The following is a 15,604-nucleotide window of genomic DNA, read 5'->3' on the forward strand; positions in this document are numbered from 1 at the left end:
CTCGGCTCATATCTGGCACAAAGAATGAAAACATTTACCCCCCCCCCCCAAAGTCTGCATTGTCAATTGGAAGAGTCTGCTCCCGGTAACAAAGGTTGAGCCATTTTGGCATTCTGAGGGGCCGCCGTTCCCAAGCAGACCTTTTAACCGCGCCGAGGGACCGGTTCATAAAGGAGGGGAACGTTCGCGGAAAGACACATTTTGCAGAGCGGCATCATAAAGAGCCAGAAAACAAAGGCTTCACATTTAACTGCGGGTTATGAGGCCATTTATACTCTGAATCCAAATCAAAATCGCCTTTCGAAAGCAAAAATCTTGAGTGAATTTTATCACTCGTTACAGTACAGATTCCATGCTTTTTGTTTTTTAAATGTGCCAATATTTTCATGCCCTGTCTAGTACAGCTCCAAAATGCAGAAATGGGATGTAAGGTTGAATAATAAAAAATTAATCAATAAATAAAATAAAAAAAACTTTCCATGCATTTTTCTCTTGAATACAGCCAATTTACCACACGATATGACCCAAGCAATCTTTTAGTTTGATTAGTTTGCTGAATGGACACTGTACAGGTGGAATCAAAGCCCTTTCATATTGGCCAGGTTCAACATGTGGGGAGGGGAGAAAAAAAAAACCAAAAAAAAAAAACCTTATTCAGCAGTTTTTGGAAAAACTTGTGTGCAGCAGGAGAAAAGGAGAGGGAACGATCACAGGCAGGGAAAGGATCGGCTGAGGCAAAGGGCCCTGCAACAAATGGCTCCCAAAAGAATTCGGCAACAATTCATTTTTCATGCGCACAAGCCAGAAGCTGGCTCTACAATCTGCCAGGTTACCAACTTACTGTACACTCGACATCCAGAATTCATTCAATGTAAACTGGGCTAGGGCCACAGAACGGCATTCGTTCCATCTCACATTTCCGGCACGGGGAAGAGAGAGCGAGAGCAGGAGGAAGCAGGAAGAAGGGAGGAATGAAGGGAGAGGCAGATGTGAAAGAGAGCGGCTGCAGATGAAGAGACCTCAGAACACCATCCCTGAAGGGCAGAGGGAAAACAAGCCTTTCATTATTGATGGAGGTGTCAGCTTCACAAACCTGTGGCAGGCTGGCAGGCACATGCAAATGGGCGGTAGGGAGAGCCAAGGCCATCTCTCCTCTGGCCAGTGCTGATATCGGTGTTTTCTGTTGATGGGGAGGGGGTGGGGGGCGGTCGGTTAAAATATTATTTTCTTCCGTTTTTTTTTGTCACCGCCCACTCTAGGCACTTTTTCGTACCCACGTGTCGCACGTTTTCAGAGGCTTGCAAACAGAGCGCATTATTATCGATATGAAAATAAATTGTTGCGTGTGCAAAATATGCCATAACCGAGACAAAAAAAGGCAAGCTGCGGTTTCCATGGAAACATCCAATGAAGTGGAAGAAACAACACTTTGGGATATTATTCATTTTCTTGCATTCTGAACATTCGGAGATGCGCTTTGAAAGGCTGAATGGTTTGTCTGGGAAATATAGACCGCAGACTATATTTACTAGATATTCGAAAGTTCTCTGACACTGCGTACCTGCAGTTATTGACTGATAAAAGTGACTTTGTATGGACAAAAGGATTTGATTGATGACAGAATTTTTTTTTGTAATGTTTAATGTGCTGTTTGAGAAAGAGAAGGAAGGGAGTATGTACACTTGGCCAAAGCTTACATGACTATAAAGAAAGAAGATAAAATTTCTTTACAGAGATAAAATACAAGCCATTTGACATATAAAAGGGCTCACACAACAACACAAAACTGGGGACGGAGAAGAAGGGTAGGAGTAAAGTGTAGAGGATCCGGTTTTAGGAATGAAATGATCACAGAATGTTTCCAAACTTTCAGGAGTGAGGAAAGGTGGGGACGGGGGCGCAGCCCAGCCTGTACTCGTTGGCGTTCTGGAGGGTGTAGGTCGCGACCGAATCCAGCAGCCAGCCCCGCGAAACCACCGCTGCCCTCTTCTGGAGAGCTGGAGAAACAATGAAACCGTACGGACAAATGAGCAGAGCAGAACAGCGCTCCACGTGTGACGAGACACGTTCCGTTCACTTTTATTGGCTGCTGAAGAGATTGGTTGAGGTTGGCTCCTGTTGAGGTTGACAATGTGAAAATACACTTTGAGACTAGCGGGTCAAACATTTGGACGACCTGCCTGTATACAAGTAAAGGTAACAAAAGCTTTCCACGGGATTGTACAGCACAGGCTTCTACAAAGGACCCCAGAACTCATATAACAGCTAGCTTTATTGAGTGCTTACGAGGGCTGTTGGCTTGAGCAGAGTTGCATACTAATGCAATAATGTGATCTCAAAAGTTAGCGTTAAAGTTACATTTAACGCTAAAGTAACATCTAAAGCTTCAGGAGGACCACGGACAAAAATAATTCAGAAATCTGGCATCAACCCGCATCAGAGAGCTAAACTGAAAGAATGTGAAACATCTCACAAACAAGAAAGCTGGCGGGCCCTGAAAGCGACGTGCTGGAGCTCAGATGTGAGGCTGAATGAGTCTGAATGATCAGAACGATCGGAACGGATTCATCCCCGAGAGATAAACACCGCGGGAGCGTCTCCGCCTCATTGCCTTAGCGGTGCGGACGGGGCTGGGAAGGAAAGGGCGCATTAAATATGCAGCAGGGGAAATGGAGGCCTGCATCTGAGCAGGGAAGCGTTTGGATTCGCCTGCTTTCCTCACCCTGAGACGCAACAGGTCCAGAGCCCTGTCTTTGGGAGATTGTGCTTGCATGAATAATGCTGCCCCGGCCCCACACCCCCCCCCAACCTGCTAATGATGGAAACTCAGTAAACTGAGTGGGGCGCCACCCGCATTACCCACCCTCTCCCCCGGGGGGCACTGTGACCACTCCCTACAGAAGGCCCCCGCCCACCCACCCCGCTTCTCACCTCTGTAACCGGCCTGGGACTCTTCAGAATCAGGCTGCACCACTACCAGCTGAGTCGATTTCTGTGGACAGGAAGCACGAGTGAGCCCCCATTCAAAATCAACAATATCCAGCAAGTATTAAGGCACAATGTGAGCTGAATGCAGCAGAGAACATTATGAGCTTTGTTAAGAATTTCCTTTCACGGCTGAAGGTACAAAAGCTTTCAATGCGAGCCTTGTTATGGACGCAAGTAAGAGTACTATCACCAGCTTGGACTAAAGACAATTTTCCCGTGCAGTTCAGCAGCGGAAACATGTTGTGATGTCTTGCAGATCTTTGGCCTTTACAAAAGACGTCTTATCAACCAAGGCAGTGAGGTTATCTTTGCCATTAGGCGCATTATCCCCTATTCTCTCTGGAGAGAATCCAGCACAACTTGAAGTCAGTTCTTGTGACTTGTCCAATTTCAACATTAAGAAACCCCAGTAAGATAGAAATGACCACCCACCCACATACGTATTACTTGGAAAAATTTGAATGTACAAAAAAACAAAAAAAAATAAACAACCATTCATTTCTTGACTTGTTTTAATTTAAATCTATTTGAACATCTAAATGCAAATGTGTCCGGTCACTGATGAATGCCAGGCAAATTTGTTTCAGTGTAATGAATTAAAATAGTAATGTAAACAAACAAACAAACCCGCCAGGGAACAAAAAAACAACAGCGAAAATAAAAATTGTTTCCTCAGCGATCAACTGGGCTGCCGGTTTTGCCGGAACGCGGATGATGATTGCGGAGTGGAGGTTCGCGGTGGGTAGTTCCAGAAAATTTCGCCCAAACGGAACCAGGCGGGTCAGGGCAGAACAGTGTCTGACGGAAAAACGAGCGGCCGACGAGCACTCGGCAGCGTTTATCTTCCACTCTGACAAACATACATTAGCTCAAAGAGCACCGTTCCTGAGTGAAAGAGGCCAGACGGAGACATGCGGCGTAAAGGGGCAGGAGGGGTCAGGAGGAGGCGGGTAGAGGCGCGGGGGTCAGGAGGGATGTGAGGCAGGCAGGGGGATGAAACAGGGAGTTGGCGGAGAAGTGTTCATCTCACCTGCTTGCCGCTGAACAGGAGCGGGTCCTTCACCACCCTCCCCCCGCACAGCTCCACCATCCACTCCATCTGACCTGCGAGGAAGCAAAGACCAACAACCGACACTCAGACGCTCAGACGCTCAAACTTTAAACAGCCTGTGCGCTGCCCAAAGCCTCAGGCATCCCTGGCGGGGACCTAACACCCACTCTCACACGTGTGTGACTACTGCATAACCCTCCCCCGATTCTGGACACGGATGCACAGGCGCTAGGTCGGTGCTGTCAGAGCGCTGCCAAGGGAACCGACTCTGTGGCGGATCCGAGCTTAGCGATGACGAGCTGGAAGGTTCTTCATAAAATGGATCCCTCTCATGCCTGTAATCTTCCAGTAAGCCCCGGATTCTCCACGGTGAGATAATTGGCAGGCCCTCATCTTCGTCTTAGCCACAGGCCGGTCGGCCACAGACGGGTGATCTCGGCACCTGTGCATGTGCTCGGCTCAAAGCTAGCGGAGGGATGGCTAGCGTCACCGAGGGCATTGGCGGTGTTTTTCTTAGAGTATTGCTGGTGGACCAGAATTGCAATCCCAGAATTTTAGCAAGGTGTTCATTTTTCATAATTAGATGCTATACGTGGTTTGAGGAAGTATTAACGCTTGTAAGCTGCATTGTCAGAAATATCCATGAAGAGTAAAAGTCATGTTTACATTGTGCATTACTGTGCCATGTTGCAAATTAATATAAGAGGAAAATTTTTTTAGCTTATCAACTGATGTGAATCAATAGGCTCATGATTTGAGGAAGTCTAGACACCAGGCCACCAGAACTAACCATTAGATAACAGGAAAATTCAAAGACAAAGTACACAATGACAAGCCAAACCAGCAATATGTTTAATGAAAAAAATATGAAAGAACAAATGTGTTCAGCAAACTTAGCTGAGCAGCACTAAGTAAAAAGGCCTAACAAAAACCAGCATACACAAAGGAGTCCTCAGGACCAAGCTTGAGAACCGCTGCTCAATGGTATTAGGCAGGAAAGCACTGCACTCCATTAAGGGCACAGGAAATCTCCAAACCAAGAGCTTTTCTTGTCATGTAGATCAAAGTATATTTTTAAACTTAAAGTGCCCTTCACCACTAAAATGATCCACCTGGTACAAAACGCTAGGAAACAGACTGGTCATGCTTGTCGTCTGGAAAAGGCACTCGATCCACGATACGCGCACTGCCCACATCCTTTTTACGATATCCTTGCCCATGACACACAGCAGGATGAACAGGCGGATGAATAATGAATGAGCTTCCTGTGGAGAAGGCCGTTGCGGAAGAGGATAGCTCCTGACCGCATCCGCTCTCCGAGACGAGCCGTGTTCCATTAAGATGTCCTCATCGATCCCCGGGACTAAAGTTCACAAGACGAGTATCGGAGCGTCTCCAAAATAACTTGGAACTGCATATTAGACGAGGCCTCCCCAAAGAATCGCAGTGTGTCGAGAAGCCCGATAAATTAATTATTAACCCCTAAAATGTACACACTTGGTACATTAGCGAATGCGCCCAGCTCAAGTGCCCTGAAGGCCCATCCACACCAAGACAGATAACTGTAACAATAACGATGTGAGCACCCACACCCGTGAACGATAACGTTCGGTAAATGGTCTCCACCATCGATTTAGAACGATTTTTAAAACAACACATTCAATTGCTATATTTATCGTTTGTGGTGCGGATGGGCCTTTACTCTGGAAGGAAGTGTACTCTGATGCAAGGTCCTAGGACCAGATACTGTGCGGGAGATGCCCACCAGCAGCTGCACACGCATCTACATCAGGCCTCTGGTGGTAGGAGATCGGGGCTACAGGAACGACAACGGACCAAAAAATGGGCATCAGCAAGGCGCCTCCATTACATCCTTGGTAACGAGATCACAGATGACCTCTGCTCCGTTCACACGGAGAGCCTCAGAGCCGTCCAGGTGATGAAACGGAAACACAAGGTCAATATTAATATCATTAAAGTCCATAAAAGCGTGGTTGAGCCCAAATTTATGGGCTTTGCAGACTCCAGTATACTTAGCCTCAAGGGCGATCGCCGCTTCGGGAGGGAGATTTATTTGATCTCGCCAAGTCGGCTCGAGGAGCCTCATTTGCCTTTCGCCGGGCTACGCTCTCCCGTTGTTGCCCTGGATACCGTTTAAAAAAAAAGGGATGGCGGTAAAGAGACTGACAACAGGTTAATGTACTGTGTCACAAGGTTTCTCCCCTCCGCTGCCCCGGCTCTCCATTCTTCTCCTCCCCGCCGTTTTTCCAGGAGAATTTTTCACATCGACAAATCAATATCGGCAGCCCGCGGGACACGCTCTCCAGGAGAATGGCGGGCGGGAGGGATTTTAAATTATTTTTCCGAGGGATATTCATTCGAAGCACCTTGCCAAACGGAGGACCAGAGTAGCTTTCCATAAATTAACATCACCTTTGTTCCCCGCCCAAGCCCGACGGCGCACTCTTAGAAAACTATGCTAATTAAAATGCATAATCTCTCCACAGGCGTGGACATTTGTATAGTTCATTATACAGGTGTTAACATCCAGTCCCGTTCAGATGCTATACCCGCTGCATGCAAATAGCCAAAGGGCTAATCGTGCAGGAGCTATGAACGACGAGTAACCGTGAAAGAGCGCCTAACAAAACCAGTGAGCTGCTGAACCAAAATGGCATCCTCTGCTGCTCTGTCCAGGCAGCGGCCCATCAGCAGTCAATATCACTTTCTGAAACGGGTTCCTGGGGAACGCTGACTACGCTGTGCAACTGCTGATGTGAGGAAACGGAGAGGAAGGCTACATTTTACAGGAGTGCTCCATCAAAAAGGAAAAAAGGGATTTATATTGGGAATTTAAAACCCCACTTTTTCATCCTTGTAAGTTGCCTACCACCACAAAGTGTATTAAATTAGGGTAAATACCGGCTATTGTTTGATCCTAAAACAACCTTCAAACAACAGTACCTAGGGTGATTAATTTAGTCGCGTACGCACCACGTCTTAAATCGCCCATTAAGAACTTCTAATCCTGACACTGCACGCTTCTGAAACTTCTGTTTGAGTTTGAGGCATGGTGATCAATACACACTGAGAGCCAGAACACCCAGGGAAGAGAGGAAATGGTGTTTCAGTGGGTAGGAACATGTAGCTTTGTTAGCTCAGCATGTACGTGATGGCTTTGTAAACTCTATCCAGCTTTCATTTTCTTATTTATTTTTCATCTGCAGTTCCTTAAGAGGCGATTCCCAGCTCCCGGGACGGGTTCCAGAACGGCGTTTCCCTCGGCCCTTAACCTCAAGGATCCCACTCCAGTTTAAGTAGCTCCATCAAAAGCTTAGAGAGCAATCTTCACAGCTGTACCGAACAGCCTGTTCACATGGCTGCGTTTGCTTGAGCCAAAGCGCCGAAATATAAATTACGCCCCAACTGGAAAACAAACAAAAACTCCCACGCCTCCTTTCGGCGCTGTCTCGCGTCTTTTCGGTTCTGAGGGACACGGCCTACACGTTCTTCATTCTTCCTTCCATCTCCGTCCAAGGAGGGGGGGGGGGGGGGGGGGTTCCGTCAATTCTCAAATTAAGAGTGCTCTAATCTCAGAGCGTTCCCTTTTATCATGTGTTCTGCCGAGGCCATTTGTTTATTTTGTTTTATTAGCTTAGCCACCGGCGGTAAGAGAAGAGCCTAATTAAAGTATTCATTTTCCCCGAGCCTCCAACGCAGCAGTCTACCTGCGGCCTGCCCCGTCCTCCAGCAGGAAGCCCTGAGGTCACTTTCCGGTACTTTCCATTCAGCGCTCCCTCAGCGTCTCCGGGCTGGACAGCCAGGCCGGGGAGAGGCTCCTGAAGGCCCACCCACTCTGCTGCGCAGACAAGATAACGCTGGCCTCCCCTCTGCCGGAGAATTCCCCTCCATGAAAAGAGATCAGAGGTCCGGTTCCTTGTGTGTGCACGCGCCTGCGTGCTCGTATGCGTCGGTGTACGTGTCCGTCTGTGTGTTTGCATTTGTGTGTGTGCGCGCCTGCGTGCTCGTATGCGTCTGTATGCCTGTGTGTAAGTCTGTCTGTGTGCGTGTGTGTATGTGTTTGCATGTGTGTGTGCGGGTGAGTGAAAGACAACACTCTGTGTTCGCTGTGAGAAACATCTGATCGCATTCCTCCCAGCTCAGGTTAAGCTCAATTAGGTCCAGGTACAGCAGTCCTCGCAGAATTACAAAAAGCAAATCGCAACCTCATCCCACCGCTTTGAGAAGGAAACTAATCAAGTCTTTTATTACGAAACCTGGTTTTTAAAAGTTCTAATCTGCGGCTTGTTGGGCTAACTTTACTCTGATTGATCATAAATGAGCCTTCCTTGCCTTCCTGGTGATATGGTAATTCTGTATTCCTGAGAGTAACGCTCATGTTCTCCTCCTGGGTAAATTGCTGTGGATAAGAGCATCTGCTAAGTGATCTACAGGATAACAGATGAATTATGTTTCTAAATATACAATTCAAGGAAACGAACGTCATTACTCATAAATGAGGGAACCTGGAATCGCCTAATTTATAAATGAATGGGGAAAACAATGGCAACGGGGAAACTAAATGATTCGCACTGCTCTTTAATGGCTTCTCATCTTGAAAAGTTGTGGCGAGTTTATAACTGTGTGAGTGTGAGAGGTATAATGTGTGGGCAGTACCTGTGGTCATATCTGTGAAGGAGCCCTGCAGGCAGACCTCATAGCCACTCATCAGCAGCTGCAGGGGGGTGAGGGGGAGGGAGAGAGAGAGAGAGAGAGAGAGAGAGAGAGGGGGGGGGTGGGGTAGAGGGAGAGATAGAAAGAGGGTAAGAAAGAGAGAGAAAGGGAGAAAGACTGTTATCATTAAGACTGTTCATTTAACTGAAGTACAACCCGTGCAGCACTGCCAATGCCCAGCGCCACTCCTCAGACCAATGGGAAACAGTTGTGGTCTGGATGCTTTTATTCCGCCCCTTTTCTCAAACACACTGCGGGTGTGCTCTCTGAAGCCTCCTATTAAGACTGCTTTTGATCTGCACACTCCTTCCTTTGGTTTATGTCCAAATGGAGATTTGGCCAAACAAATAAAGCCACAGAGATGATCCACAGCTGCTCCACTGCCTCGGGAGCCCGAGGAAGGCCTGGTACATGATGCTGCACACTTATCGATGCAGCTGTAGCCTCGTGGCTAAGGGCAGCCTGTAGCCTCATGGCTAAGGGCAGCCTGTAGCCTCATGGCTAAGGGCAGCCTGTAGCCTCATGGCTAAGGGCAGCTGTAGCCTTGTGGCTAAGGTAAGGACTGGGACCCAGAAGATCCGCATAGCTCATGGGCCCTTGAGCGAGGCCCTTAACTCTGCATTGCTCCAGGGGAGATTGTCCCCTGCTTAGTCTAATCAACTGTAAGTCGCTTTGGATAAAAGTGTCAGCTAAATTAATTAAACGGCTACTTTCAGCAGCTGGCGAAGCAGACTGTTCAACTGTAGAGGAACCAGAAACTCCCCTCCCTCCAACCAGCGCTGTCCTCCATCGACCTCATCGACCCCCGATTTGAGCAACACCCAATAGCTCAGACGGGTGTCTTCCTCCTAGTGACGAATATTAGCTCGAGGTCTCCGTCTGAATGGAAAAAAATAAAAAATCTCAATAACAGATTTCCAATTTAGATACTTCCTTGTGTCTTCAGGTAATATTAAAAGGAGGTCATTAGAAACCTTTGCTGCAGCTCACTCCAATTATCGCTCTCTTTGTGCAAAACGCAGGCAACACCAATTGATTAAAACGTCCTAACGTTTCTCAGCCTTTCTCCCAACGTGGGGAAATTGACAAGGAGATACACCAGGCAGTCTGAATGCTACCAGGTGGAAAAACACTGATTAAGCTCCTAATAGGCCTGAAATTACAGGATAATTCAATTAGCGCTTCAAAGGAAGCAATTACACAAACATTTCAAAGGGCCGGTGGAACATCCATACTTTACGTGCCCTTCGATACTTTGAGCCGGCGCCTTCCTCGGGCAAACCTCCAAAAGGGCGGCGCGAAGAAGAGGCTAAACAGGTTTTAATTTTATACATTACTCGTGCTTTCATCCCGTAATCCTCCCCTCCCACCCCGCCCCGGTTGTACAGGGATACAGGGACAGGCACCGTAGCAGAGACGGGATGAAGAAATTATCGCACCTTATGTCTTTTCACGAGACTAACCGACCCTGCTCCGGAACGTTCCGGCTGCGCTGCAATTTCGCTCAGCAGCTGGTGTTGTCCTCATGGCTACGGTGGCAAGGGCATTTTTGGTGGGGGGGCGTGAAGGGACGTGTAAAGGCTCGGTTAAGGACGTTCCTCTTACTCGTTGTTAATTAATCACGGGCTGGCCCTCATTACAAAGCTTTTTTGTGAGGAGTGGAAGATCTCTCTGCCACCATTTTATCTCCCCACCTGCTTCCTCTCAAAGATGCGCGTGTCTGCCGGGTGGAATTGAAGGCGGAAATTCGAAAGTCCAATACGGCGTATCAAGCCCAAGCCACGCCGGCACTGACTGTTCTTTTCTGGCTCACCTCAGTCACGTGACCTGCCCTGGTGCCCGAAGACTATCTGCTCGTCACAACAATCTACCCAGGGGGCCTTGTATATCTCTGTTGAGTGGTGACGTATCATGCCATGTTGCATTTTGATTGCTGTAGAACCTCTAAAGCACACACACGCTTTCCTAAAAGAGTTTGTGAAAATATAATGTCATTGGTTTGCTCGTCTGAGGTAAGGTCTTTGCAGTATACCCACCGCGTATAGGCAACGATTTCGCCATAACGGAACATGAACTGAATACTTCAGGTGGTTATGTAGTCATCCTCCACAGGAAGGCACTTTCTACAGCAAGCAAGATGCGACAAGTCACGATACGTCACCACAAGAGAGATGTGCAAGGACCTCTGAGCAGATCATTGACGCCAGCAGATGAAAGGGTGCCCACCCCCTTCCATCCCAAATTTAGCAGAAAGAGGACAAATCTGATAGAGAGGGGTTATAGAGGGCCATCTATAATTTCCTCTATATCTGCCCTCGTATTGCTATTCTTGGAACTCAGATGGCAGGTTTTGAGAGATTTGATTATCTGACCCGGGACACGCACTACTTCCACTTCCCTGCGTCTCTCAGGTTACGCCCAAAACACCGCCTTCACCACATACATGCGACTGGGCTACAACCCAGAGCGGGCGGGTTTATCATCCTGAATCGCACAGCTTTTGGCTGGCTTGTAGAGGGGAGGTGTTAGCTGGGAAGAGGAGGCTAAGCGTACTCCCCACTCACCTCCTGATCCCCAGTGGTGCGGGCCTTCATGGGTCCCTGGTGACGCTGCCCGTTCACCACGTCTCCACGCACCTCAAACGCAGCCTGAAGCACCAAAAAACACAGCGTGTCAGGCAGCACCAGGTCCCGCCCAAGTCAGGCTGACTGAGGCTCGTAGCGTTTCAAATGTACGCGTGTCATAACAAAATCGACCCAGTTGAGACCAAAATAGTGACTTAAAAAATAAGAAATCAATAAATAACATTCACTTCGTGTTTTTAGAGGAGTTTATGTGACCAAGGATGGCCTGGAAATGGGAGAAGGGGAGAAGGGGACAACTCACTTCATTCAGGACCTTGCCGTGATTGAAGCACTCCACAATCCCTGCAGACACAAAGCCCAACGTCAACACAAATGACACATGCATGAAATAGTGGGCACTGAGTGCATTTTAGTTGAATGTCACAAAAAAAAATGTTGGGATGGTGAAACAACCAGAGGTCGGTAAAGTACTCAAAAACTATACTCAAGTATAAGTGCTATTACTTAAATGAGAACACACTCAAAATGACATGAGTAAGAGGGAGAAAAGCCCTGGGTCAAATAAACTGAAATACTAGTCTCACCATTAATCGCACAAGCACCAAACCCTTACGTCTCCGCAGCAAGCTATCGATAGAGAGTAACGTGCAATAGAACTGCAGCTCATGAAGTTGGCAATTTATACCAGTGTTTCTCAACTCCAGTCCTCAGGACCCACTTGCCAGAAGGTTTCTGTTGTAATCAGGAACTCACACACCCGATTTAACAAATCAAAGGTTGTTTGATTGGTTCAAATTCAATACAGGCTTGGACATTGGACATTCAGTTCCCAGTTACAACAAAAACCTTCTGGCAAGTGGATCCTGACGACTAGAGCTGAGAAACACTGATTTTTACCATAGATAATTTTATTGGCACCAATCTCTGCGGAAATGTAGTGGGGGGGGGGACCCCCAACAGATTAAAAAAATGATTTCCTTCAATTTTCTTAATTGTTGTTTATTAAAATAGGAAATCTCATTTCCTTAAATTTTCTTAATTGTTGTTTATCATAATTGTGCAAGAAAAATGCAGAACTGGCAGCATTTAAAAAACAAAGACACACCATTTAATAGTAAGTCTGAAATGAAGGCCATTGTGAGTTTCTCTCTAAATGAGTTACTTTTATTCATCAAGGCCTCTTGCTTTGACACTGCATTTCAAACACGAACGCAGGACTGAACGAGATGTTCACAGGCGGCACTTTTACGTCCCTGCCTCTTCATTTATTAGTTACTAAAAGCACTGCAGTCACATGCAAAATGCTGCAATTACAGGCCACTACACTCTTTGAAACCTGAGGCGATTTCGATGTTTTTCACTACCCTCAGGTTTTTACAGATTAAACATGATTATGTAATAGATGCAGCCCCTAATTTTGTTCACAAGCCTCATCTCCATCAGGAAATAGGTTTAGGTCTGGATATATTTCTCGGTTGATGGGCCAAAGTATGAGGGAAGAAATATTTCCGCTTACTTAAAAAATGTGTTCACTTGAATATATCAGCAAAACGAAAAGTGTCTGCTCAGGTTTTTCATCTTACATTACAGCAATATGTTTTATGGAGTAATCATTTCATAAAGCAATGTCAATAGGACATACAATTGCTTTATAATGTATAAAAGTATTGGAGGAGTCCCCAGTGCAAATATGAGAACTGAAATGGTAAAATTATTTATTTTATTTTGATGACACTGCAGCCAATTCAAACAATAGCAAACTGTTCATAAATTATACAATAAAAATATTGATACATGTGAAATGATGAAACAAATATGATAAAACAAAAAAACCTTTCTAAATAACAATTCGCTTAGCTACAAATTTGTTATTTACCAAAAAACTGAATGAATAGACAAGAATGGTAGAATATATTAATAAAAAGTAACATTTGTAATTTATTACACAAACAGTAAAAACAACACATAGCCTATTTGCATCTAGTACATGGAAATACAATTCTTTAATACTTCAGTTTTCAGCAAGTACCATGGGTGAAATTCAGCTAAATATATGACTGGTTTCGAATGCAACTCCGGTTTTACTGTCGGTCAGTTCGATTTATTTGAGAGTCACAAGTCTCTGCTGCATAACAAAAATGCAGAAAATGACCCTACATTCAGAAATAAGAGTAATTCAATGGAGATTAAAGGGAGTGCTTTATGGTGCCAATGGCATGACTGCTCTATGGAGGACCGGAGGTAGTCACTGTAAATCCAATCTCTTAAAAAATGTACTTGAGTGTGTAAAAAAAAAAAAAAAAAAGCATTGTCTGTAGAAAATGCTCCCAAAAATACAAATCCCTCCAAAATCTATTTAAGCATGTGTAATGGAGTACTTTTAACATTACTACCCTACCACTAGAAACAAAGGATGAAAAAAGATTAAAGACGATTCAAAGACTTGAAGCGATCCCAACCCAGCTGTCAGGGGCTGTGGTATACTCACACTGGAAACTCACCACCCACTTCCGCGCTGCAATTCCCATGAAGTACTTCAGAGTCCGCTCACACACCAGGTTCTCATCTACGGTATGCAGAAACACACACACACACACACACACACACACACACACACACACACAAAGACACACAGACAGAAACACACACAGACGCACACACAGACGCACACACAGACGCACACACAGATGTACACACGCACAGACAGACAGACAGACAGACACACACACGCACACACACACACACACACACACATCAATGCAAACCGCATGAAAGCCACCTAACAAAGCAGCTCAATACATGGCCACAGGGTGTCTGTCTGTATGCCAATGACATTTTCCAACTGTGGGAATGATAAATAATGCATTGCAATGATAAAGCAAACATACGTGTGCACATTCACACACAGGCACACACACACACACACTGCGAGGGAGACCCAGGTATGAGCACTGAAAAATACTGTTTGCACCAAGGGACTGCTGGTGACCAATTGGTCTTTTTCCCCTTCTAATTGATTACATACAGGTACCATTCCAATTCTCGACGCGGCCCGAGGTCGCCAATTTTCTTTTACCTTACCTGGACCCAATAAACTTATTTTGCCTCCCCCCCGCCACATCTGTCTAGACGCTATAAAACTCCCACCACGTCTGAGCAATTAAAACTCAGCCCGGATTCCCAGCAGTCTCTTTAAACGTTCCCCAATCCCGGCCCCTTCGGGTACTTTGCATTTTCGCCTGATCGGTGCCATGCCGGCGGGTCCTGGGGCGGGTGGGGGGGGGAGGTGATGTCGCTCTGTGACGGCTCGGTGGCACGGAACAGCCGTCCTGTACCGCCTGCTTCTATTCATAGACCCAGCCGGCTGCGTGCAGGGCAACACGACCTGAGCCAGCCGCCGATTCAGGCAGGGCTGAGTCAGAGACGACGCGGATGCGCGCCCGATTCCGGAAGAATCCGCTAATTGCACTCTGAACTCGCGAACAACACTTGTGGCGGTGCCGCCTGCACAGATACGCGCCTCTCTCGCTCAGACGCACGGGCGATTACGCTCGCATTAAAAAGTCATTAGCGCTGCGGCACCGGCGATCGCTCGTGATGTTGAGCCCAGCCCACGCTCTCTCACAAACGGGAAAACATCTCAATATACCTTCCAAAGCTAGATGGGAGGACGGCTAATCCATCTCATCGATTGTGAGTTACGAGCCTGGCGTAAGGCTACACCAGCACCTCCCTTGTTAGTAAAAAATTTGGGCTGCAGAGCGAATTCCCGAGTTTAAACACGGCTACGAGAGGTTTCCTGTCATCCCCCTGACCCTTCTTCACCTCACCCCACCTCCTGAACGAACCTGGAATTCCATTTTCTAGTTGCCAGGGAAACGGTGGCATTAAGAGTCTTAGCTAATGTGATGCTTTGAAGGAATTAAAAATGAGGAGAAAAGAAAGAGAAGCGTGGGCTGGTTAAGTCAGTAGGTCTGTCTTTGGTGCGTTGAAAAACAAGGATTCTGGCCCACTGGAAAGTACCCCTGGGCTGTCGTTAGCCTTGAATGAGGACATCCTTTCTTCAACTCAAACTACTCCACTCAGACTCCACACCTGCCCTTAACTAGAAGCGTACAGTTCTTACTGGCTAAGAAGATCAGACAACCTTCCAGGATTTATTCCATATGATATACAGTACTGTGCAGAAGTCTTAGGCACCCTAGACTTTATTATATATATGTTTATTTTTTGTGTGTGTTAGTAT

The 15,604-nt window shown here is 46.6% G+C and overlaps 1 protein-coding gene across 1 annotated transcript in view; it reads right to left on the reverse strand.

Moving 5' to 3' along the window:
• Positions 1 to 1,638: 1,638 nt before the first annotated feature.
• Positions 1,639 to 15,604, reverse strand: part of LOC133121235 (uncharacterized) — a 33,827-nt gene continuing 19,861 nt past the window's right edge. The window contains exons 16-22 of the mRNA XM_061230440.1: positions 13,847 to 13,924; positions 11,660 to 11,700; positions 11,338 to 11,421; positions 8,717 to 8,774; positions 4,019 to 4,092; positions 2,932 to 2,992; positions 1,639 to 1,997 (exon numbers count right to left, since the gene is read on the reverse strand). Of these exons, the coding sequence (XP_061086424.1) occupies positions 1,870 to 1,997; positions 2,932 to 2,992; positions 4,019 to 4,092; positions 8,717 to 8,774; positions 11,338 to 11,421; positions 11,660 to 11,700; positions 13,847 to 13,924 (524 nt within the window). The 3' untranslated portion in view covers positions 1,639 to 1,869. The remainder of the gene's footprint in view (positions 1,998 to 2,931; positions 2,993 to 4,018; positions 4,093 to 8,716; positions 8,775 to 11,337; positions 11,422 to 11,659; positions 11,701 to 13,846; positions 13,925 to 15,604) is intronic.

This window comes from Conger conger, chromosome 2 (genome assembly GCF_963514075.1).
Source record: "Conger conger chromosome 2, fConCon1.1, whole genome shotgun sequence".
NCBI lineage: Eukaryota > Metazoa > Chordata > Actinopteri > Anguilliformes > Congridae > Conger > Conger conger.